This window comes from Aspergillus brunneoviolaceus, assembly GCF_003184695.1.
Source record: "Aspergillus brunneoviolaceus CBS 621.78 unplaced genomic scaffold BO95scaffold_71, whole genome shotgun sequence".
Taxonomy (NCBI): domain Eukaryota; kingdom Fungi; phylum Ascomycota; class Eurotiomycetes; order Eurotiales; family Aspergillaceae; genus Aspergillus; species Aspergillus brunneoviolaceus.
In genome coordinates this window covers 117,875-140,337 of record NW_020290801.1, presented here as the reverse complement: position 1 = coordinate 140,337, position 22,463 = coordinate 117,875, and the positions used below count along the sequence as shown (strand labels likewise).

The 22,463-nt window shown below is 53.7% G+C and overlaps 7 protein-coding genes across 7 annotated transcripts; 4 read left to right on the top strand and 3 right to left on the bottom strand.

Annotated features, from left to right (window-relative positions):
- Positions 1-771: 771 nt before the first annotated feature.
- Positions 772-2,125, top strand: BO95DRAFT_517524 (GNAT family N-acetyltransferase). The gene is made up of 2 exons (XM_025591906.1): positions 772-1,281; positions 1,368-2,125. Exons 1-2 carry the CDS (start codon positions 1,169-1,171, stop codon positions 1,963-1,965), a joined length of 711 nt encoding a protein of 236 aa, XP_025438517.1. The 5' UTR covers positions 772-1,168; the 3' UTR covers positions 1,966-2,125.
- Positions 2,126-2,806: 681 nt separating this feature from the next.
- BO95DRAFT_467324 (putative protein kinase (Lkh1)) lies at positions 2,807-5,046 on the bottom strand (the record flags this gene model as incomplete). Its single annotated transcript, XM_025589281.1, has 6 exons — positions 2,807-3,007; positions 3,060-3,147; positions 3,194-3,656; positions 3,703-4,050; positions 4,102-4,180; positions 4,237-5,046. The coding sequence occupies 6 exons, from the start codon at positions 5,044-5,046 to the stop codon at positions 2,807-2,809; spliced, it is 1,989 nt and encodes a 662-aa protein (XP_025438516.1).
- Positions 5,047-6,433: 1,387 nt separating this feature from the next.
- Positions 6,434-7,003, top strand: BO95DRAFT_253057 (uncharacterized protein). The gene is made up of 2 exons (XM_025581451.1): positions 6,434-6,441; positions 6,507-7,003. The coding sequence occupies exon 2, from the start codon at positions 6,667-6,669 to the stop codon at positions 6,952-6,954; it is 288 nt and encodes a 95-aa protein (XP_025438515.1). The 5' UTR covers positions 6,434-6,441; positions 6,507-6,666; the 3' UTR covers positions 6,955-7,003.
- A 952-nt stretch (positions 7,004-7,955) lies between these two features.
- On the bottom strand, positions 7,956-10,397 carry BO95DRAFT_446441 (uncharacterized protein). Its single transcript, XM_025587384.1, has 2 exons — positions 9,040-10,397; positions 7,956-8,989 (listed from the first exon to the last, which is right to left on the bottom strand). The coding sequence occupies exons 1-2, from the start codon at positions 10,142-10,144 to the stop codon at positions 8,343-8,345; spliced, it is 1,752 nt and encodes a 583-aa protein (XP_025438514.1). The 5' UTR covers positions 10,145-10,397; the 3' UTR covers positions 7,956-8,342.
- Positions 10,398-10,695: 298 nt separating this feature from the next.
- ysh1 (cleavage polyadenylation factor subunit YSH1) lies at positions 10,696-14,138 on the top strand. Its single transcript, XM_025587383.1, has 5 exons — positions 10,696-11,103; positions 11,167-11,264; positions 11,562-12,696; positions 12,749-13,406; positions 13,460-14,138. Exons 1-5 carry the CDS (start codon positions 10,951-10,953, stop codon positions 14,038-14,040), a joined length of 2,625 nt encoding a protein of 874 aa, XP_025438513.1. The 5' UTR covers positions 10,696-10,950; the 3' UTR covers positions 14,041-14,138.
- A 44-nt stretch (positions 14,139-14,182) lies between these two features.
- Positions 14,183-16,214, bottom strand: BO95DRAFT_397206 (aminotransferase, class III). The gene is made up of 5 exons (XM_025583771.1): positions 16,047-16,214; positions 15,670-15,975; positions 15,239-15,585; positions 14,660-15,112; positions 14,183-14,563 (listed from the first exon to the last, which is right to left on the bottom strand). Exons 1-5 carry the CDS (start codon positions 16,057-16,059, stop codon positions 14,291-14,293), a joined length of 1,392 nt encoding a protein of 463 aa, XP_025438512.1. The 5' UTR covers positions 16,060-16,214; the 3' UTR covers positions 14,183-14,290.
- A 726-nt stretch (positions 16,215-16,940) lies between these two features.
- BO95DRAFT_421591 (uncharacterized protein) lies at positions 16,941-22,429 on the top strand. Its single transcript, XM_025584568.1, has 9 exons — positions 16,941-17,496; positions 17,573-17,884; positions 18,615-18,844; positions 18,930-19,501; positions 19,553-19,592; positions 19,648-20,683; positions 20,742-21,064; positions 21,123-21,193; positions 21,242-22,429. The coding sequence occupies exons 1-9, from the start codon at positions 17,082-17,084 to the stop codon at positions 22,398-22,400; spliced, it is 4,158 nt and encodes a 1,385-aa protein (XP_025438511.1). The 5' UTR covers positions 16,941-17,081; the 3' UTR covers positions 22,401-22,429.
- The last annotated feature ends 34 nt before the right edge of the window (positions 22,430-22,463 follow it).

The following is a 22,463-nucleotide window of genomic DNA, read 5'->3' as shown; positions in this document are numbered from 1 at the left end:
GGTGGCGCTGCGGATGATGATGTGGCAGTGGTGATTGTAGATTTTGGCCATTGAATGTGAGGTGAGAGTTGTTTATTCCCCCTTGGGACTTATACTTGAAGAGATGATAGGTTGTATGGCTGAGATACAAATTGGGCGAGTGCATTTTATAGGCTGGCCTGCCGCAAGGTACGCGAGACCTTTTGTGTCGGAGGAATCGAGTCTGTGGTCAGGGGCAGCATGCGTGAGGTGTAGAGATGATAAGCCACACGTTCGAGGTTGGGTTGAGGGTAGCTGAAGCTGGATAGGATAGTTGTAAGGATTAGTAGCCTCTTGAACCTGGTCGAAGATGAAGAGGGAGCTTTTGAGTCTGGCCAATGGGAGAGAGACAGGAAGGAGAGAGAGAGATAGAGGGAGGAATTTAGAAGAAGAAGAACAGAGAGATGAAGGGGAGGATACAAGTAGGTAAGCAATAACCTGATCAAAGGGTGAGTGAATAAGAAAGTATAGACATATTAACAATAGGAGACGCTGCCATTGAATCGAGGTGGCATTCTCCATTCCATACATTGCACCATTTTGCACATCCCAGTGGGCCCCGGGTAGTCCTATATCCTACTAGTAATAAAATAGCATTGATAAACTGCTGAAACTGCTGAATAGTACAGAGACCGCAGTGCCGATTCGACGAATAATATGTGTCGCCAGTATACGGAGTATATACAACAAGCACCCGCAATACACACCGTGGACCCCTACACAGTACACATGTAGCACAGCAGCACAGCAGCACAGTAGCACAAGCAGCGAACCCCCACTCCAACCTCCAACCACCAAAGTAAGACAAACCTCCATACCTCTTATCATCAACCTCACTAAGAATACAATGTCTTACACCGATCGCCAATTGCCTCAAAAAACCAAGTCACAACGGGGCAAACCAAGCAGAATTAATTACTCCAAGCAATATGACTCACGCACCCGCGCGCGCAACACGAGACCCTCAAGATCGAGAATAAGAAAACCCACCCCCAACCCATAAATAAGATCAATGGACCCTGGATCTCAACTTGAAATCCAACAATCAACCACTCAATCATATTCGTATACTAGACACCTTCCCCTTTGATATCTCTACCTCTAGATCCCAGAAACCGCAAACACAAAAGAACCCACCCCCCGACAAAAGATGTACCCCCCACCAACCTTCACCACTCCGCGCCTCCTCTTCGAGGCCATGACGCCCGACGATCTCGAAGCCATGTATCAGATCCGCAACAAGCCCGAAGTCATGAGATGGAGGTGAGCAAGACCCCCGTAGATTCTCCACTCCGTGCACGAAAAATCCGAGAAAATTACGACACTAATCCGACACCCACCACCACCAGCCTGCGCAAACTCCCCGACCAGAACCTCGAAGAAACCCGCACGTGGCTAACGAAATACATCTCGGGGGAGAACCACCCGCCCCGGACGTGCTACGTTGTTCGGGAATTGTTACCAACGCCTCCTAAAACTTCCACTCCCATTCCCAACGGGACTGGCACTCCAGCAGCAGCAGCAGCAGGCCCCGTCATCGGCAACATGGGCGTGCGGATGGAGCCCGCCCCGACCCAGCGGGATGATTCTGGATTAACGTCGTCGTCGTCGTCGTCGTCGTCGGGCGGTGCGGCGGACCAGCACCCCTCACGCAAAGACCGCTGGGAACTGGGGTACATCTTCCACCCGGATGTGTGGGGCAGGGGGTACGCGACGGAGGCGGTGCAGCACCTCAGCCAGAAGTTCTTCGGGGAGCTGCAGGCCCGCATGACGGAGGCGTATGGCGCGGAGGCCACCGGGAATGTGGAGGCGGGGTTGTGGGCGATCACGAACCACGACAATGCGGCGAGTCAGCGGGTGCTGCGGAAGACGGGGTTCGTGGGCCCCGTTGAGGAGTTTGTCGAGGGGGATGGGACGCGGTGTGATGTTTTTGTGAAGTATAAGTGACAGATTTCGGGAGTTCTTTGGGAGTATCTCCCCCCCGGCCTCCTGCTAGGGGGGGGGGGAGTTTGAAACTGTGTTCGGATTCTAGATGAGGGCAGACATGTGTATAGATAGATCGTGAGTCTGAAAGAAATTGTTGGTCATGCATGGCTTCGTGACTTCGTGGCAGCAAGACAGCTAGCTGTCTATTTGTTGTAGTCTAGCAGTGAGCTTCTATCGCCTCGTCATCGAATTTGGTTCTAAACCATTGCGTAAGCATCATGCATCTCAATCAGTTGTATCAGTGACAACTCGGGGTATATATATCGTAGTATGATATGAGTAATGACAATAATGCATAGGCAAGTGTAGGCAGGTACCAGTATCGCACGTATCATAGATACTACCACAATCAAGCCCTTCCCCAAAGGACAACTCAACCCACGCCCAGAACACAATGCAGGCGTATCGAATATATCAGTAATAGATAAGAGATAAGATGGCTAAGAGCAAGCCGATAGAGACAGAATCAACCACACCGTATCCTTTCGTTGCGGCCACAAAGAATGTTTTTCTCCGTCAAGGCCTGCAACCGACCAGGAACTAATTCACCGTCCGATAGAATGGAGCTTTGTGACACAAACATAAACACCAGACTCCGTGAAACCCCTCCCTATTGCATATACCCGGTCATCGTCAAGCGGGCAACCCGTACAGCCCTGCTAAGTATTATCCAAAATAAAGTAACAGTCCATCTATCGTAAAGGCAGCTATACCCGACACAAGGGCTCGAAGACCGCAGCCACCGGCTCTTATGCCATGTAGTTTGTCATGCAGTGTTCCCTTGCACTAGAAGTCAACCTCCTCACTGGCGACGTTGGCCGGTACGTTGTAATTGTTCCCCGATGCGGAGAGCCTCTGTACCGTCATCCACCAACGACTCTTTGAACCAGGGGTGCTTCAAGGCTTCCTTGGCGGTTATCCGGTTCTTCGGATCATACACAAAGATCTTTTGCAACAAATCCAGGAACAGTCGATGGAACTTGGTATTGCTTGGGATAAACTCCTGTGACTCGTTAGTGGTGGCTTCCGGAGGCTGGCGGTCTCCGATAACTTACAATGAGCTGTTTCATCGCCCGGACGTACTTTCGTGAAGCCCGTGTCGTCTGGTCATTGGGATATTCAAGGCGTAGGCGGCAGAAGTACCTTTTCAGGTTAGTACAATCTAAAAGAACGAAGACGAAAAACATACTTTGCAGCCTGGTTTTGGCTTCCACTCCGACCACCCTGCATCACTTGCCGGACAAGCCGCGTGTCGATTCGCTCCCCGATGACGGCCTCCATCATGGCCAGATGTTCGAGATTGTCATGAGTTTGGAACAGAGCATCTCCCGTGAAGAATTCCACAAGGATACATCCGATACTCCAAATATCGCAGGGGAAACTCCAGCCCAGGTTCAAGATAATCTCGGGAGCCCGGTAGTGTCGAGTGGAGACCACCGACGAGTGGTACTCATCATCGAAGGTGGCCGACCCGAAGTCGATCAACCGGATCTCGCTATCTAGCAAGACACGTCTCTGCCGGGCGCTCCGTGAAATCGCGCAGGAGGATGAGGGAATGGTACGGTTATATGTGAAGGTCTGGTATGCACTGCTAACAAGCAGGATGTTCTCGGGTTTGAGATCGGTGTGGATGAGGTTGAGGTCATGGAGAACTGCACAGTCAGCATCTGCAGAGAATAAACAACCAAGAAAACTCACAAGCAACACTGGTGAACAGTTGCCGGGCAAAATTTTGAATCTGACTGCTGGGAAACGGCACGAAGGCATTTCCCTTGAGGAAATCAAAAACACTCTGTCCCAGCAGATCTGTCACAATGCAGATGTGGTTGCGGAAATCGAAGCAATCCCGTAGGTGAATGCACTTGTTCCGATTGGCTTTATCATTCGAGGCCAAGGTGGACAAGACTCGCAGCTCGATCCGCGAGGCATCGCGATATTTCTGAATGGAGCGGATGATCTTGACCGCACAGCGGGTCTTGCGGGTCTTGTCGTACGCCTCGACCACCTTCCCGAATGTACCTTGTCCCAGTAGTTTGACGATCGAGTCTGAAGGTGTCAGTTTGGGCGTCCTTCCTTCCGTAGACATCAATTACTTACATCGATCGGTCAATGGAACATTTGGCGTTACAATGTAGTGGCCATCGTCGTCATCATACTTCTCGCCTCTGTTTCCATACTACGAATCCCATTAGCGCTACTATTCGGTGCGGGGAATTCAGTCACGATACTCACATCGCGAATCACCGGAACCGGCACATCCTTCGCCTTGATGATGGGCTTCGGAGGCGGGACGTAACTCAAGAACGCATCACCAGCGGCCTCCAACTCCTTCTTTTTCTGCTCATCACGAGCAGACTTCCGGGTGGTCACTCGCTTGCGTTTTTGGCCTGTGTTGGCGTCTTCATAATATAACCCGTTGCTAGCCCCCGTACTTCCCTGAGACAGGGAGGTGGGCGCGGTAGTATGTAGAGATGTTGTTCGGTCGGTGGAGAGAGACTCAGCCGAGGACTCTTCGCCATACTGTTGGGGGTTGATCGAGAACGAGGGTCGATCATAGGTTGCAAGATCGTAAGTCGTGTCGGGGCCGGTGCGCCGCTTCTTGCTGGCCGGTTGGGGCGCTGCACCATTGGGTGCGTTGATGTAAGCCGTCGCCGGATTGCGCGAAGCGGCCTGGGACTGCTCTGGAGGCGGCGTGTCATCGATCACGATGACTTCCTTGGGTATGCCGTTCTTGTAGAATTCGCCCCAGTTAGGCTTCCTCCTCCGACCATTTTGAGCGGCTGATACAGCGTTCATGGGGTTCTGCGCAGGCGGCATAGAGGGCGTGGGAGCCGTGGGTATTGTCTTAGGAGATTGAACGAAAGGGAGAGAGGTAGTCGGGGGGTTGACAGTATAGGGATAGGCGGAGGTGACGAGGCGAGCAGTGCCTGCAGCGGACGTGGTTGGGTAGGATGGGGTTGGCTGGTAAGGTTGATGATGAGGGTATGCGTAGTGTTGCTGATGGTGCGGGTGTGTCGCGGTAGCCGTTGAAGGGGTAGACATGATGCAGAAGAGGGGACGCGAGACCCAGCCGGTCGAGATGAGCGGCGGATGGTCGTCGAGAGAATGAGAGTGTAGACGAGAAGAGTCAACGAAGTCGATGGGGGCCTGTGGAAGGGAGAGGGAGAGGGAGAGGGGAGGAGGAGGAGGCGGCGGCGGTTCAGGGAGTGGTCGGATCGTAGTCGGCCGTCCGCAGCGTCACGGCGGTGCTTGGTAGTAGGTTCGTCGGTCGTTTCGTCGAGCGCAGTAGGGGGAGACTCGAGTATCGTACCCTGGGAAATCGGCCAGTCGCGTCGGGTTTCCCAAGTCGTATATCACCAGTAAGAGTGAGATTGTCGAAAGGGGGAGGGGGTATCAAAACAAAATGTGTAGTGTAAAAGAGGAGGAAGGGAAACGAGAGAGTGAGAGAATGGAGGAGGAGGAAGAAGACGAGGAGGAGGCAGCGTGGGGATCGCAGACTGGATGAATGGATGAATGGATGGATGGCGAGGCGGTCGGTCGGGGAAGATCAGAAGAACCGCGTATGACCGACCCTCACAAATATCCGAATCACAATGACTGAATTAATTACATGGAGTTGCGGAGAGAAGAGGAGAGGAGAAGGGGTAAGCAAAACAGCGCTCATGAGGGTCAATGGCGGGGGGGGGGCGTTGTGGGAATTATTATTGATTGATTGAATTCATTATGGGGGAGGCGATGAACGATGAATTGTATGGATGGATATTGAGTATGTATGTATGTACGAGTGTGCTCTGGACTCGAGAACGATGGGGTTACCAGCAGAGAACGATCGAAGTCCAGCTCCTTGTAATCGAAGTAATCGAAGAAATCAAGTCAAGTTGTCCCCATTCCAATTGATCACAGTGCTACGGACTACAGATGTTGCTACCATGCCTACATTTCAAAGACCAAGACAATAATGGACGGTTGGGGAATTGTTGATAGAAAGTAACGTCCATCATAATCCTAGCAACAACATCATCATCATCATCATTAATGTATTGCCGCACGAGCACCAGGCGAAAGGCACGAACGGTCGGTTATGACACGCACACCCTCTTCTCCCCTCCCTCTCCCTCGCTTTCCAGTCTTTCCAGTCCGTCCATCGCGTGGGAATTTTGATACTACGTTTATTTTGTGTAGTCTTCCCTCCCCCTTGCGAATCTTGCTGTCTTATGTTCTCTCAGACCCCTCCCCTTTATCCCCCCCCACGAAAGAATGACTGAATGACAATGAGAAGAGCCGATCAAATAATTAATAGTAACCTCCGGTCGTCATCTTCTGATCGGAGACTGGGTTCACCACCAGCCCGTCGATCCGCTGGGTTCCTCCCCAATCAGCCCCAGAGGCGAAAAGAGCAAAAGCCCACTAAACGGTTTAGTGAGAGAGGAGAAAAAAGTAAGTTAACGAGGCGAAGTCTAGGCTTATTCTTACCCGATCCACTGGACGGATGCATACAATAGGGACATAAAGAAAGATTCTTGCTCCTGTAATGAAGTCAACAAAATGGAAGAAGCAACCTAAGTGATTCGAAGGCTACACGCACGAAATACTGAGTATAACCTGCGATCATGGTGAAAATCACCCATTCTTTTTTATTGTTATTTTCAGATCCTTTGGTGCATGGATAATGGTCTCTGGGCTATCTGTCTGTTCTGTCTCCCTATAACCATCATTCTACAGAGTAACTATGCAGTGGCAAGACATCGGCAAGCAAGCAAGACCAGTCAGCATCTGCACTCTCGGCACGTTTGGCTGTCCGGAGTAGTCCTTACTTTGCCTGTCCCTGCACATTCACCACTGCACATTAGTTACTGTGTACTCTCTCTGTGTGTGTGTGTGTGTGTGCGCGCTCCATGCAGACTGCACTGCTGCAGTTGTGCCTTTAATCTCACATCACAAACTTACTAGTACTTCTATTCCCATAACACAACCATCCTTCTCCAAAACCACCTCGACCTCGTTCCCATCGCAACGGGACAACCAACCCCTTCGCAGCCAACCTTACTCATAGGATGGTGCACAACTGAGCCTCCGAGGCAAGATCATCCATCCCTCCCCATCTCGGTGCTAATCTCCGCTGCCAGGTGCGCTGCAGCAGCGTAATAATTCGGGGCCAACGGGAACCGGAGGGCCCCAAACCGGAGCCAATGCCCCCCTCCATCCCTCATTCTCACTCTCCGCTTCGGTCCTCTGGCCTGATACTATTTTGCCCGTTGCCCGTAGACTAAAATCCTTACTCGGGATCCGGAGCTAAATCGTGATTCATGATTTATGTTATGCCACCCACACGCTACTCAGACATGCTACTCCGTCCCTGCGTCCTCTGACATCATTGTCCCGAAGTTCTGCCTGGAGGCGGTGGGGAAAGGACGGGACGGTGAGGGTTTCGCGTGTTACTCATACACATACTTCTCCTTTGCGCGGGCTTTCTAACTCGGAATCTCGGGCTGCTACATATGAGTAGGTGTAGGCGTAAGGATGTGGAGCGCTTTTTAATGGGGCGCTTCACTTGTGTCGAAATCTTGCTATGCATGCATCGCGAGTGTAGGGGTTTGGAGTGGGCTGGCTGCTGAACTTCTCTTTAGTATATGCATACTTCTGGTTAGAATGCCAGATCACCTGCTACAGCAGGCAGGTTTCATTGATTGAAAGGAAGGGCCGAGGCAAGAAGTAGGTATCGACTGTAATATACTGAGACGAGAGCGCTGAGCTACAAACGAAGAATTTACCACCCAAGAATGGTGAGGCGTTCCGGCGGCCATTGTTGGATGTTGCCCCACGGGAATAATCTCGGACTGACTTAGACTCATGGGGTGCAGGGGCCTCGGAGCCAGCCCTAACCTGCTCAGGAAAATCCCCGGGCTTTGCGCCTCGGTGCCTCAGGTACGCCACTCATGATACTCATGACCTCGTAGTTCGGTGCTATGATCCAGAAAGTAAAAGTACACTACGGCAAAGGCTATGCAACGAATTCATAAAACACAAAATGTGTGCTTTCATCTGGGCTGTCATTCGGGGCTTCGTCAGCAACATCATCATCCCCCCCTCATTCCTTGGCTCATTCCCCAGAAGTTAGTAGGTCATGCAGTTCAGCGTCGTCCCAATCAGATTAGAGGAAAATGGGTAATAAGAGTTGTTACGAGAACATGAAATGCAAGAACGAGGGACTGAGAGAGAGAAAGAAGAGCTCAAGACGCTGCATGCATCAAAGGAAAGGAAACATCATTGGCAACGCCACCGAGTTCAGCTACTTTGCCAAATAAACCACGATCCTGCGCAGTGACAAAGAACTCCCCTCAGTCTGCTCGATCCTCCTTCACATCCTTCGAGTAAGCTTTCTGCACGTGGCGAGGGCCACGCCCATCGAGCTCGAGCATGAATACAATGTCCCGAACCTGAATCCCAGCGCCCTTCGCCTTGTCCTCGCGCCAGCTCCCCAGTCGTTTCGCGGGGGCCGGCGCTGGTTCACCCGAGCGGCCAGCCTTTTCGCTGCCGGCGGTAGGCGTGGCCGTGTTAACACGGGATGGCGTGGAAAACCCACTGCCTGCCGCCGATCCACGATTCAACCAGGAATATGACTTCTTCGCTCCGAACATTCGCCCAGAAAGCATGCTGTTGGTTGCCATCCGTGCCGTCTCCACAGATTGCTGATGTTGCTGAGCTTCGCTGGCTTTCGCGTCTATCAACTTCTTGGCTTCCTTCTTGGTGAGCGTCTTCTTGTCGATGCTGGGTGCCTTCTCTCCGATAGGTGTTGAGGCTCCAGAGCCGGGGATATCCACACTCTCCGCTCGACTGGCTACACCGTCGCCAAGGATAGCACTCGCACTGCGTTTCGCGCGCTTCATCGCCCGAGCGTCTTCACTAGAATTGTCCTTCTCCGCGATGATGCGGTACTTTTCAAGTAGAGATCTCGTGCCTTGTTGATCCGTAGCTGGGTTTGGACCTAATACTGTTAGTGACTTTGGGTCAGTAGCGATGGATAGTCGAACATACGCTTGGCTGGCGTGCTGGGGTTCTCTGCACTCCCATTCGTCACACTAGCCGCAGACGCCACATCTTTCCAGTCAGCAGGAACCACGCCGTGGGAATGTGCGCGGCGACTTCTCGCCAGTGTAGAAGAATAATCCACAACCGAGCGCAGACGCTCCTCACAGGCAATCGACATGAGGCTTAGAATGTCAAGTAAGGGGGCCCCAGTTTGATTGAGAATCGTCTGTCCCGAACGGATGATAGACGACCCATCCGGTCCCGTCACTTCGATCGGTTGCTGGCGACCGGGGACGGGGTGATATAAGCCCTCCGCGGGGATGCGAACGCCCAGCTCAAACCCCCGCTTCTGCAACTTCTGCTCCAAAACCTTGGTCAAAAGGAATGAGTGCTGTAGGTGATACTGCGCACGTCGTGCCGCTTCGCTATCCTCTCGGGTTGGTTCATTAGGGTCTTTGAAAGGAGCGGGTGGCTGTGATGCTGACTCTGTGTAAAACGAGTCTTGGGTCGGAGGTGGTTTGTAATGTGAGTTATCACCGAAACTCGGAGTAGAAGGAGCGGTGCCGGTGGTCGATGGCTGAGAGGAAAATGAGGTATTGACTGCGGCGGGTGGGGGTGGTGGCTGATGGTGAAGTTGTTGCGGGGCGGGAGGTTGTTGAGGTCGGGGAGCTTGTTGCGCTTGAACGCCTGGTCCGGAGTAGCTGCTGGTCAGGAATGCCTCTTCCTCACGCACATCGATTCCGGATGATGCCAACACGTCAGTCAACTCAGCAGCGTCCGTGGCTTTCTCAACCGGTCTTGACGGAGGTCCCATCGTGCCCGAAGGAGGAGGAGGAGGTGGTGGAGGAGGACCGGGAGTCGATGGAGGCGCAACACCGTTTAAGTTATTGGCATTGTAGGGAGCAGACTGATTCGGTGGTAGTTGCAGAGTACCGAAGCTGGGAGAGGCGTACGGTGACTGAGATTGTGGGAGAGGAGAAAGGCGCTGTCGCTTCGGGGGAGGAATACCGCCGTTCGGTATCGGCGACGGAGCACCTGGAGACGGTGAGGTTTGCGGAGGCGAGAAGGATGGGGTATAGTGTTGCCCCTGAGGTGGTGGTGGTTGCGCCATGGTGATTTAGTCTGCGACAGTCGATGAATTTACTTCCGACTCAGATCAAACTCAGTCACGTCTATTGGAGATGCGTCGCGTATGTGTTGAGAATCCGAGCGGAGTGCTGATAACCGCCACCGCCACCAACTGTAACCATTTCACGACATCGATAGTGACATTCGAAGCATACAGAGAGTCAGAACAGGGGTGTCGTGATAGATGTCGAGGGTATGCGCAGTGAATGAAGCGACGGGGAAAGCCAACGATGATGCTCTTCGAAATCGGGAAGGGGAGCTTCTGCGGCGGACGAGGTTTGCTTCCCAGCCCGATGCGGCGGAAAGGCCCGTCACGTGGCGCTAAAGGCCGCGTAGCCCGCGCTTAACCCATTAGTCACTCCTTAGTCCTCACGGCCAGGCCGTTCCAAGCCGCCGACCGCGTCTTTTTCTCTTCCAGCTTGAACTGTCCTCCTGTCGCGCCATAACACCCTTTCTTATCGGGAAATGGGCTAGGGTTAGTCTGGGACTTTGAGACATTGGAACCTTGTGCAAATTATTATCACAAATTACCTTCTATAGGCCTCACCCAGTCATTGCTGATCTTGTTTCAAGCGCCTCTTTCAGCGCCTGTCATGGCCTGTGGTTCCAGCGCTGACTGATTGACTGACTGACCTCGTTTAAACAAAGGCAAGCCAGCCAGCCAGCCAATTGTCGGAGCTAGACTGTTGCTCAACGTCAACAGCGCAACAATTGATAATCGCATTGCGCATAGTTATACTAACCTGGAACCTGACGCATTCGATCGCCTAACAGGCCGAGGTGCGCATCATGGCCACTAAACGCAAGGCAGCGGCGTTGAACGCCGCTATCGATGATGAACCGGTCGACCCCGCCGACGAGTTGGCCTTCCACTGTCTGGGAGGCGGCAATGAAGTCGGACGATCCTGTCATATTATTCAGTACAAGGGGAAGACTGTCATGGTAGGTGACAAGCAAAGTCCTATGTCTCGCTCTGGTGCCATGCTGACTTGCCAACTTCAATAGTTCGATGCAGGTATGCATCCTGGAAAGGAGGGCTTCTCGGCTCTTCCTTTCTTTGACGAGTTCGACTTGAGTACGGTAGATATTCTACTGATCAGCCAGTATGTGGGATAGCCTCTCCTTTGTGTTTCGCCGTTTCTGCCAGACTGTCCGTCGTCGTGTAAGACGAGCTCGTTAGCGCCTGTGTGCTACACCAAGTATAGACCTATGCGCCCCCGGGGTATTTCTGGCGATGGCTCCTGCTATCGCCTCAAGCGATCCCCGCTCATGTACATGAGACTCCAATAAATATGATGTTATCTTCCATGTTGTGTCCTTGTATAATGCCTCGCGAGCAATATCATCTGCCACAATCGTGCCAGTGCTTCACCGCTGATACATGCTCCTCCTCCTCCTAGTTTCCACGTCGACCATTCATCGGCATTACCATATGTACTCAGCAAGACGAATTTCAAGGGTCGTGTGTTCATGACACATGCTACCAAGGCTATTTACAAGTGGCTCATCCAGGATAATGTGCGAGTGAGCAACACGTCGTCCTCGTCGGACCAACGCACTACTTTGTATACCGAGCATGATCACCACACCACACTTGATCAAATCGAGCTCATTGATTTCCACACCACCCACACCGTCAACGGCATTCGCTTTACTCCCTACCCGGCCGGTCATGTTCTCGGCGCTGCCATGTTCCTGGTCTCCATTGCCGACTTGAACATTCTTTTCACAGGCGATTATTCCCGAGAGGAAGACCGTCATCTGATTCCGGCGGAGGTTCCCAAGGGTATCAAGATTGACGTGCTCATCACCGAATCCACCTTCGGTATCTCGTCTACCCCGCCCCGTCTGGAGCGTGAAGCCGCCTTGATGAAGTCGGTCACCGGTGTTTTGAATCGTGGTGGCAGGGTCTTAATGCCGGTATTCGCTCTAGGTCGCGCCCAAGAAATCCTACTCATCTTGGATGAATATTGGGATACACACCCCGAGCTGCAGAGGATCCCTATCTACTACATCGGAAATACGGCCCGAAGATGTATGAACGTGTATCAGACATATATACATTCAATGAACGATAACATTAAGCGGCTCCACCGTCAGCGTATGGCGGAGGCGGAGGCGCGTGGGGACAACGCATTGAGTGTAGGACCCTGGGATTTCAAGTTCGTCCGGAGTCTGCGCAGCTTGGAGCGCTTTGATGATGTAGGAGGCTGTGTCATGCTGGCTTCGCCGGGTATGCTCCAGACGGGAACCAGTCGAGAGCTGCTGGAGCGATGGGCCCCCAACGAACGCAACGGCATTGTCATGACCGGTTACAGTGTGGAAGGCACAATGGCCAAACAGATCTTGAATGAGCCAGAACAGATTCCCGCGGTGATGTCTAGAGCAGCGTCAGGGATGGTGAGACGAAACGGCGACGAGGAGCAGAAGGTCATGATTCCCCGACGGTGTACTGTGGATGAGATCAGTTTCGCAGCTCATGTGGACGGTGTTCAGAACCGGAACTTCATTGAGGAAATCTCCGCACCTGTTGTGGTATGTATATCTCCGAGCAGGATTGTGACACCACACTGACTGACATGTTTAGATCCTGGTCCACGGCGAGAAACATCAGATGATGCGTCTCAAGTCCAAATTGCTCAGCCTAAACGCCGAGAAGACCGTCAAAGTGAAGGTGTACACTCCGGCCAACTGCGATGAGGTCCGCATTCCTTTCAAGAAGGACAAGATTGCAAAGGTTGTTGGTAAATTGGCCCAAGTGGCACCTCCGACCGAGGAGGACGACGGTCACTTGATGACTGGAGTTCTCGTAGAGAACGGCTTTGACTTGTCGTTGATGGCTCCTGACGATCTCAGGGAGTACGCTGGTCTCACCACAACCACCATCGTATGCAAGCAGCATCTCACACTGAGCTCTGCAAGCATAGACTTGATCAAGTGGGCACTTGAGGGGACTTTCGGCGCTATTGAAGAGGTGGGCGCTCCACAAAAGGAGATCAAGAAGGAAAGCGGAGACGGCACTTCAGATACGGAAGCGAGCCAGATCAAAGAAGAGGCTGCTGATGAGGAAATCCCTATGGAGGACACGCAAACGTACCTTGTCATGGGCTGTGTGCTACTTCGCTACCATCCTCGCACCCGTGAGCTTGAGCTCGAGTGGGAGGGTAACATTATGAACGATGGAGTCGCGGACGCCGTTATGGCCGTTCTTCTCACGGTGGAAAGCAGCCCTGCATCTGTGAAACGTATGTTGGTATCTGGGCATGGTTGCAATGTATATGGCTAACTCGTCTTGCAGAATCCGCGAAGCAAAACCATCACCACCACCACCACCACCATCATCACCAATACGACGATGTTGACGAATTGCCCAATCCCCACTCTAACCTAGGACCGGAAGAGCGATTCCGACGCCTGCTCATGATGCTACAAGCACAATTTGGGTCTGAGATCGTGGCCATCGAGCGTCCACGACTCCCTCCTAACCGGCTCACAAACGGCACAGCCAAGCCCGAGACCAAAAGCGAGGCTGGCGACCAAACACCCATCAAGCAAGAGGACGAGGAAGAAGACGAGGATGACGAAACGACGGAGGAGCTAGAAGCGGCCGAGTTGGCTCGTCTAGAGGCGCTGGGTATCCCCTTTCCGGGACTTGAGATAAAGGTTGACAAGCACGTTGCGCGGGTCTGGCTGGAGACTCTGGAGGTGGAGTGTGCGAACGCAGTGCTGAGGGACCGGATTCGGGTGGTCATCGAACGGGCCGTCGAAACGGTGGCGAGCATGTGGCAGGAGGGACCGGCGCCTGCCACCATTGCCAACGGAGATAGCAAGGAGGATAGTTCGATGTCCAAGGCTGCGGCCATCGAGGCCAAGGCATAGATACTTGCAGTTTTGTGTACTGTACTTGTAGTCCTTGTTTGGGTCTGGGCCAAGCTGTGCCTGGGCGTATATGTCTTAGCGAGAATGATGATTCAGAAACGATATCCAATGGAAGTAACTCTTGCTTATGCATGATATTGTAGCCTAGCCAATTTAAAATGCATACAATAGTGAAAATGCGCTATTTGTAAAGCATCCCAGGACTAACCCCCCTCCCTCCCAATGCACCTACCGTAAACAATATACTCAATCATAGATTTCCCACCATTCCAACCTTCAAACTCTCAAAAACCGCCTCAACCACCTCGCCCGTCTTCCGAACAATCAAATCCACCTCCTCCTGGGTGACATTATACGGCGGCGCCAACAACACATGGTCCCCTCGCACCCCATCCACCGTCCCATTGCCGGCATACAACGAGATGCCAAACCGAGGATCCATCCCCATCTCCTGCACCAGTCCCGCCACCTTCGCCTCCGGACTAAACGGCTCCTTTGTCGCTTTATCTCTGACAAATTCAACCTACACCACCGTGCATGAATCCGGGTCAGCCATCGACATCCAAGCTTTCGTCCAATGTGCACTGGAACACAACATGAAGGGAAAACGAATACTCACCCCCCAAAACAACCCCCTCCCCCTAACATCCCCAACATGCGGATGGGTCCCCAACCGCTCCGTCAACTTCTGCCCCAGATACGTCCCCATCCGCCGCACATTCTCCAGGAGGTCATCCCGCTGGATGACCTTCTGCACCGCCAGCGCGGCCGCGCACCCCACCGGATGACCCTGGTAGGTCTGGCCGTGCCGAAACACCCCCGTGCCGGCGTCGAGCACCCGCACGACCTTCTCGTGGATGAGGAGCCCCGAGACCGGCGCGTACCCGCCGCCCAGCCCCTTGCCGATGGCTTGGAGGTCCGGCACCACGCCCTCGGGCTCCCAGGCGTGCAGCGTGCCGCAGCGGCCCATGCCGCTCATGACTTCGTCGAGGATGAGGAGGGCGCCGTGTTTGTGGACGATGCGTTGGATGGCGGGGAGGTAGGTGGGGAGCGGGGGGAGGGCGGCTAGGCTCTATTTTTTGGGGGGGGTGGGAGTTAGAGGTTGTTTGTGAGGGGGCCTAAGAGGGGCAGGTTATGGAGATAGGGGGTGAAAGATGAGCTAGAGATATAGCTTGGCAAGGGGAGATGAACTACGTACAGCTCCGACGACGGTCTCCATGATGAATGCGCAGACGTTCTCGGTCCCGACGCGCTGGAACTCAGCTTCTAGTTCTGCGGCGAGCCGGGCGACGTAGTCGGTATCGGACTCGTTGGCATTCTTGCCGCGGTAGGGGTAGCATGGGGAGACGTGGGAGGTGTTGGTCGATAGGAGAGGCTCGAAGGGCTGTCGGCGGGTGGTGTGGCCCCCGACGGAGAGAGCGCCCAGCGTCACGCCGTGGTAGGAGGGTTTGCGGGCGATGAAGCGTGTGCGTTGGGGCTGCGGGGTGGAGAGCTCGAGGAAGTATTGGCGCGCGAGCTTGAGGGCTGCTTCGATTGCTTCGGAGCCTGCGGGAATGCTGAGGCTTAGCATTTCATGTTTGCTGTAAGGTGGGAGATTGGGGTAGAAGGGGGGGGAACGGGGGCTCTTACCGGAGCTCACGATAAACGCTTTCGATAGTTGACCTCCGGTCGATTCAGCCAGAAACCGACCGAGCTCCTCGGATGCTTCTGTGCTGAAGAAGGCGGAGTGGCAGTAGGACAGCTGGTTCATTTGGTCGGTGATTGCCTGTTGGATCTCCTCGTGGCCGTGGCCGAGACACGCGACAGCCGCACCGCCAGTCGAGTCAAGGAACTTGGTCCCATCTTCGAGGTAGATGTAGCAGCCTTTCCCGCCGATGGCCTTCTTTGGTATGTGCTGAGTGTCTCTGTGGAGAACGGCGCTCTGAGTGGAAGGCTCTGGTTTTGTGTTAGTAATGCTTGTAGCGAGGTATAGTTGCGCGAGTATGGGCTCAGGAGGTGTGCTGTACCTGGTTTCGTCATGGTTGAAATTCGAGATCGAACTATTAGTGTATCAATCGCTTGTGTGATTGCACGAGCCAGAGTAGATGTGAGTTCATGTTTGATGGCAGGGACGTTGCTCGTATTTATGTGTGGGAGTTCAGAACATTCACCTTTGTTCTGAACTATGGCTGTACCTCATGTGTGGGGAGAGAGCGGGGGTGAAATCGGCAAGCCGATCGCGTCTGGAGAAGCCGAGGATGTGGTTGGCTGCCCCCGCCGACGGGGCCGATCTCCGGGGTCGACTTACAGTGCCTCAGTGATACTATGTAATTTGATAAGTCATAACACTTCCAGATCTGAGTAATCGAAGATAAGTACAAGAGTGCTAGAGTGTTATCCTAGAGATATGGCCATCAGAAGCGATCAATGATCGGCAATAGACCATCTCGTACACTACATAGCATATAGGTGGGCTTGCAAAGAGGTCGTAGAGGTACTGGCAATGGTTGTGATTTGTTCGAGCTCTGACTTTAGTATAACTCTATATCGACGGTAAGTTAGTACAGATACTTTACTTGATCAGTCAGGAGTTTAAAGAAGCTTCGCAGCATTCGGCTGCTCCGATCTACCTCGTTGATGATATAGATAATATGCGGCTGGGTAAGAATCACAATGGCGAGACCTACTACATCAGGAAACTTATACTCAATAAGAGCAGTTTCAGAGTATACTGGTCTGTCAGTTTCTATGAAAATGTCCAGTATATGAGCGGAGGTGAACTCGGAGCATTCTCAACCCGCAGCTAACTCACCACGAGCTGTTGTAGCTGTGGCGTGGCGGGCGGTGGAGCGAGTGTCCCGCTCCGCACCAGTTGGCCGGCCGGCCACTAAAACTTCCCTTCCGCACAGAAAGGCCAGCCAGCCAAACGGACCTCTCTCCACCCCAAACACAGCTCCCTCCCCCCTCCCTCATCTCCAACTTCCCCGTCGTTCTCTTCTCTACTCGATCCGATAAACAACACACATCCAACTTCACCGGAGCAACACACACAGCCTTTCATCATGTCGCGAGCAGCCCGAGTCGAGGAGGTGTACGACTCCGACCCCGAGGAAGTTGCGCCCTCCGCCAGCTTCGCCAACGACGCCATCATTTCTCCTGCTGGCATCCCCACCACGTCTGCTATGCCCACGAGGCCTCCCCCGGAGCCCACGCGCGAGATCCCTAAACATTACCAATGCTTGTATCCCATATACTTCGACAAGTCTCGATCCCGCGCAGAGGGCCGCAAGGTCGGCGCTGAACTGGCCGTCGAGAACCCATTGGCTCGAGACATCGTCGATGCAGTGCAAATGATGGGGTTGACCGTGGGATTCGAGCCGGAGAAGTTGCATCCCAAGGACTGGGCCAACCCTGGTCGCGTGCGCGTGATGCTGAAAGACGAGAGTGGCCAATTGGTCAACCCGCAAATCAAGAACAGTATGCTCAATCCCTAAACCATCCTAGTTGCCAGACACTAGTCGACGAGCGTTGGCGCTAATACTTCTTCTTTAAGAACACCATCTATACATCCTTGTGGCGCAGTACCTCAAAGCTCACCCAACTACCGAGGAATCGCCCTACCGGTTGAGAATCCGAGGACTTCCGGTGCCCGAGAAACTCCCCGGCGCTCCCCCCACTCCCCGGGGCTGGAAGATCGGAAAGATTCTCCCCATCCACTCCCCCGCCTACAGCGGTGGCGGTGTCAGCGATAACCCGCTCAAGGACGCCATGTCTGAGATGCAAAACATGCAGGGCATGCCCGGTATGCCTGAGATACCCGGAATGGCGGATCTGGCAAACATGATGGGCGGCTTAGGAGGCCTGGGTGGCTTGGGTGGCGGCAGCCCTGCCGCTCCCAGCGGCAGTGAAAAGAAGAAGAAGGACAAGAAGAAGGGCAAGGCTTAGGGTGTCTGATCTACTCCACTCTTGTGGTGTGTCATGTGGTATATATGCTTTCGGTTGCATGGGCATGGGCGAAAGGCGTTTTGTTGCTTCCAGATATAAAGAGCATCATTGCTGTTCTCATGATACCAAGTTGATATTGGAGCCATCCTTCCTTTTGGTTTGTTGTCGTAGGATAGAACACCCATGTGGCGAGGGCTCTGCTAGTTTCTCAATGTAGATATGAGACCTGTTTTTTACTGTGCCAGCCTCAAATGTTCCCCATTCTTGCATCTATATTTCGACCAACAGGGACTTATTTTTTTTGAATGAATTCCCAAGCTGGTGACGGAGTGTAGCTGGCTTGGGTATGAGGCGGCTGTTATTGGCCGAGGTGACGGCGATTGCCGATAACGCTCTTCTTACCCCGGATGCCATCAATAATCACGGGCACTCCCAATCGAGGCCCCGCTGACTGGAAATTATTCTTTCAGAATTCCACGTCTCGATTTTGGCACCCATTGCGCGAAATTCATTGCATGACTCAGTCTTCATCGCGCTACTCACTCTGGGACTAAAGAGACTTGGCCCAAGCGCAGCAGCCTCAGCTCTCCCCCCATGAATCACCCTCCTGCGCCGTCAATGGATCACAGCACCCCGCCACTGCGACCGAGGGACCATGAACACCAGCTCACCTCCCAGCAACCCCTCCAACCCAGGGAAAGCCAACCCCAGCTCCAAATCTCCGCGACGCTACAGCAACTATGACGCCACCCCTGCCTCTGCTTCCTCTTCCTCCTCCGCTGCGCCCCGGGTCGGGAAACCGGGAGGTCGTCAGATCACGCGGAACCGCGCCAGCTACAGCTGCCATACCTGTCGGAGACGGAAGGTGAAATGCGACAAGGTGTGTTTGTTGTTTGGAATAACTCTTCCATTCGCGCGGAGCGTTCCTCAAACTAACTTTCACCTTCCCTTGTGAAAATTCTCAGGTCCATCCAATCTGCGGGAACTGCCAAAAGAACGAAACCGAATGTGTCTACGATGTCTCCGCGCAGAAAGACGCGGAGGCGCGCCATGTGCCGCCAGCCAAGGACGGCCAGGGTGTCAAGCGACGGAGGGAGTCATCGCAGCAGCTGGACGACGACATGGATGAGCTTCAATCCATCTACGGCCATTTGAAGCGGTCCGGCTCGGCGGAGCAGCAGAGGCTCGGGTCACAAGGGATCGAGGCGCGGTTGGATAAGCTCACGTCCATGATTGAGCGGCTCAGTAAAACCAACAGTCAGACATTGGATCCGGCGGAGAAGCGGTTGCTGCTGCAAAGTGCGGGCTCGGATTCGTCTAACAGAGAACCTCACCGTGTGGCCGGCGCGGCGGTTGCGTCTGCGTCTGCGTCTGCGACGAAGGCCTCCGATACAGCGCGCTCGGATAGCCCGCGTCGCGTGGCGGATTCGAGTGGGGATGAGTTCCCGATCCCTGCCGGTCATGCTACGGACTTGGTTGATCCAGTGGGGAGTCTGAACTTGGGTCATCTGAGTTTGGAGGATGGAGGTCGGTCGAGGTAGGCTTCCTGGTGTGGGAGGAAGAAGCTCTGTGGCTTATCGTGATGCAGATATGTGGGAACTACGTACTGGGCTTATATCTCTCATGAGGTACGAATTGAAGTCCCCGACTACTGCTGCAGTATTTGTTTGCTAACGGAAGCAGATCAACGAGCTCAATCAACTACTTAGGGTCCAAAACCGATCGCATAATGAGCGGAACTCGCAGGACACTTCTGCTGAAGATACTACGACGGAACCTATGGAAGCGACGCCTAGCCGTCAATGGAAGCCAGTGCCAGATGTTCCTGGTGAGCTTGCGACCGATCAGGCCTCCCGGGGAGAAAGGTTCCAGAAGTCTGTGCTGTTTCCATCAGGTGAATCGCCTTCGGTCAAGGACAAGGTGGTTGAGCCTGAGATGCTGGAGAATATGCCGACAAAGCGACAAAGTCACATCCTGTACAAAGGATTCATGTCTGGGGTCCACGCAATCACTCCAGTGATCCACCCACCGACAATACACAAACTCTACTACTCGTTTTGGGACTGGTATGACTCCAGCAGCTACTCGGGCGACCCTTGCCCAGACCCGTCGTTCATCCCGTTGCTTTATGCCATCTGGTATGGTGGATCTGTCACTATCTCACTACGAACCATCAAGGCTGAATTCAATGTGTCGTCCCGCTCAACACTCTCCAAGGCATACAACGATGAAGTCACAAGATGGTTGACCAAAATCTCTTTCCCTCGAAGTCCGTCTCTGCAAGGCTTGGCTGCATATCTCCTGGTTCAGACGATACTCGCGAAGGAAGAAGAGCCTCTAACGAGCAGTCTATTCGTCAGTCTCGCCATGAGGGTAGCTCAAACTATGGGCTTACATCGAGATCCTGCGAAATTCGGTATTGGTCCCTGTGAAGCAGAATATCGTCGTCGCATATGGTGGCATATCGTCCACATGGATGGTGTGGTCGCCATGTCCAGTGGATTGCCTCCCTTGGTCAGTGACGAGAATTACTGGGATGTTCGCGACAGTAGCGAGGTGAAAGACACCTTGCTCGGTACTCCAGAGGCTGAAAAGTATGATCGACTAGTCATGACCGGCTTACGGCTCCCTGACAACCCAGACGATCCAACCATTTGTGGCGGTCCCTCGATGGTCAACGTATACTATCTGGCAGCCCGGGGAAAGTATACGATGGCTCGTAAGTTTTATAATCAACGCGAAATAATGGCATAGAAAGTCTAATATGTGCTCTATAGGTGCTGTCCGACGGATCCTGAAGATCCAGCTGGGTACCAGGCCCTTGACACGGCGGGATATGGAAGAGCTTAGGGCGATTCTGGTTGAGTTGCAGCAGAACTTGAATTCCATCGTCTCCCGTATACCAGAAGCGGACTCGACCGATGTTTCTTCGGTTCCCTCGACTAGGTCTTGGTCTACCTCCTCGCTTGCTGAAAACCGCAGCAGCGATATTGAGCTTCCCGGAGAAGGGCCGAACGGCTGTCCTGAGCAGTACCATTCCCCAGTTCTTGTGTCATTCCACAAGTGGGCCAGGATTGTCCTCTCACTCTTCATTGACAAGGTACGTAAGCACACTTTATTTCCCCGTAGCACACGAAATCTATGCTAATGAATGCTAGGCATTCTGTGTCGCCTATCAACCTTTTCTGAAGAATGCAAAGAGCCGGATCTGGCCAGCTGCGAGACAAAGGTGCGTCCTACTTGAGTAAAATTTCTCTTAGTTACTTACATGGCATAGCGCTCTCCGCCATTGTCATGGCTTCATGGAGAAGTTTGTTTCTCTCGCAACCGACCCTGATTTTCAGCCGTTCCAATGGAGCTGGCCCGGCAATCACCAGCCAATGCACGCCACCATGATCATGCTCATTGATCTCTATGAACGGCCCTACAGTGCCGAGGCGCCCAAATCACGGGCCTACATTGACAAAATCTTCTCCATGACAGGCCCCGATGGAGGAGTTGTTGGGGGTGAAGATGGCATTTCAACTCAACGACCCTTGAACGACGGTGGTCGCGAGGCATGGGACATGATCCGTAGGCTGCGGCAGCAGGCCTGGCAGCGAGCTGGACTCGATCCAAGTCGACTATGGTCCGAACAGGCGCAGATCCAAGCGGGCGTGGCCTCCAACGTTGATGACCATACATCTGCCATTGAAGCAGATGCTGCCTCCCGGCGACAGCCCAGGGACTTCTCCAAGCTACTTCACAACACGACTCGATCTCACCCTCGCCCCAGCTCATCACTCCGCTACCAACTCCCTTCTCCCACCCAGCAGCATCACCAGCATCAGCAGCAACAACGACAACAACAGCGAAGATCCCCTTCGCAATCAGCCAGCCCCCAAATGATGTCTCCCGACCCCCACCACCGCCCCTCCTCCACATCCCCCTCCTCCCCAATCGCCCAACAACAACAACAACCAAGCAGCGAACCGTCCCCCTCGTCACCCCTGCCCCAACCCGGAGGTGGTCCCTCGAACACCACGACCACCTCCGAGAACCCGAGCACGAACATGCACATGTCCTCCCTACTTCCGCCAGGCCTGAACCCAGGCTTCACCTTCAACCAACAATCCCTGCCTTCGGCACCACCTCCTGCGCTGTCCGCCTTCCTCGTCGACGTCGCCGCCCCCGCCGCCGCCTCGCCCGCCACGCAGGCCATGACCGGAGTCCCCACCCCGCCCTCCATGGTGGATCCGAATCTTAACTTCGACTGGGACCAGTGGGACGCGGTCTTCGGGCAGCACCTGCCCGTCGCCGACGAGCTCATGGAGCTCGACCCGGTCACCGGGTTCGAGTTTGGGGATTTGGGTATGGAGGGTAGTCCAGGTGCTGGGGCTAGGGCTGGGGCTGGCGGAGAGATGTCCTCGCTTCGGTCTACTTGGGCGGGTTATTGAATTTATACATACATAGTAGAAATGAAAGTGATCCGATCTCTCTCGTAAATGTTTGGGTGTACT

Bases quoted from the DNA above. Each gene is read 5' to 3' on its own strand.
- BO95DRAFT_517524 (XM_025591906.1), top strand. From the start codon at position 1,169: ATGTACCCCCCACCAACCTTCACCACTCCGCGCCTCCTCTTCGAGGCC. The intron at 1,282-1,367 runs GTGAGCAAGACC...CACCACCACCAG, and splicing joins CCCGAAGTCATGAGATGGAG to CCTGCGCAAACTCCCCGACC.
- BO95DRAFT_253057 (XM_025581451.1), top strand. From the start codon at position 6,667: ATGGATAATGGTCTCTGGGCTATCTGTCTGTTCTGTCTCCCTATAACC.
- BO95DRAFT_446441 (XM_025587384.1), bottom strand. From the start codon at position 10,144: ATGGCGCAACCACCACCACCTCAGGGGCAACACTATACCCCATCCTTC. The intron at 8,990-9,039 runs GTATGTTCGACT...TAACAGTATTAG, and splicing joins CCCCAGCACGCCAGCCAAGC to GTCCAAACCCAGCTACGGAT.
- ysh1 (XM_025587383.1), top strand. From the start codon at position 10,951: ATGGCCACTAAACGCAAGGCAGCGGCGTTGAACGCCGCTATCGATGAT. The intron at 11,265-11,561 runs GTATGTGGGATA...TCCTCCTCCTAG, and splicing joins GATATTCTACTGATCAGCCA to TTTCCACGTCGACCATTCAT. The intron at 12,697-12,748 runs GTATGTATATCT...TGACATGTTTAG, and splicing joins AAATCTCCGCACCTGTTGTG to ATCCTGGTCCACGGCGAGAA.
- BO95DRAFT_397206 (XM_025583771.1), bottom strand. The intron at 15,586-15,669 runs GTAAGAGCCCCC...GCATTCCCGCAG, and splicing joins AGCGTTTATCGTGAGCTCCG to GCTCCGAAGCAATCGAAGCA. The intron at 15,113-15,238 runs GTACGTAGTTCA...CCCAAAAAATAG, and splicing joins TGGAGACCGTCGTCGGAGCT to AGCCTAGCCGCCCTCCCCCC.
- BO95DRAFT_421591 (XM_025584568.1), top strand. From the start codon at position 17,082: ATGTCGCGAGCAGCCCGAGTCGAGGAGGTGTACGACTCCGACCCCGAG. The intron at 17,497-17,572 runs GTATGCTCAATC...TTCTTCTTTAAG, and splicing joins CAACCCGCAAATCAAGAACA to AACACCATCTATACATCCTT. The intron at 20,684-20,741 runs GTAAGTTTTATA...TGTGCTCTATAG, and splicing joins GGGAAAGTATACGATGGCTC to GTGCTGTCCGACGGATCCTG.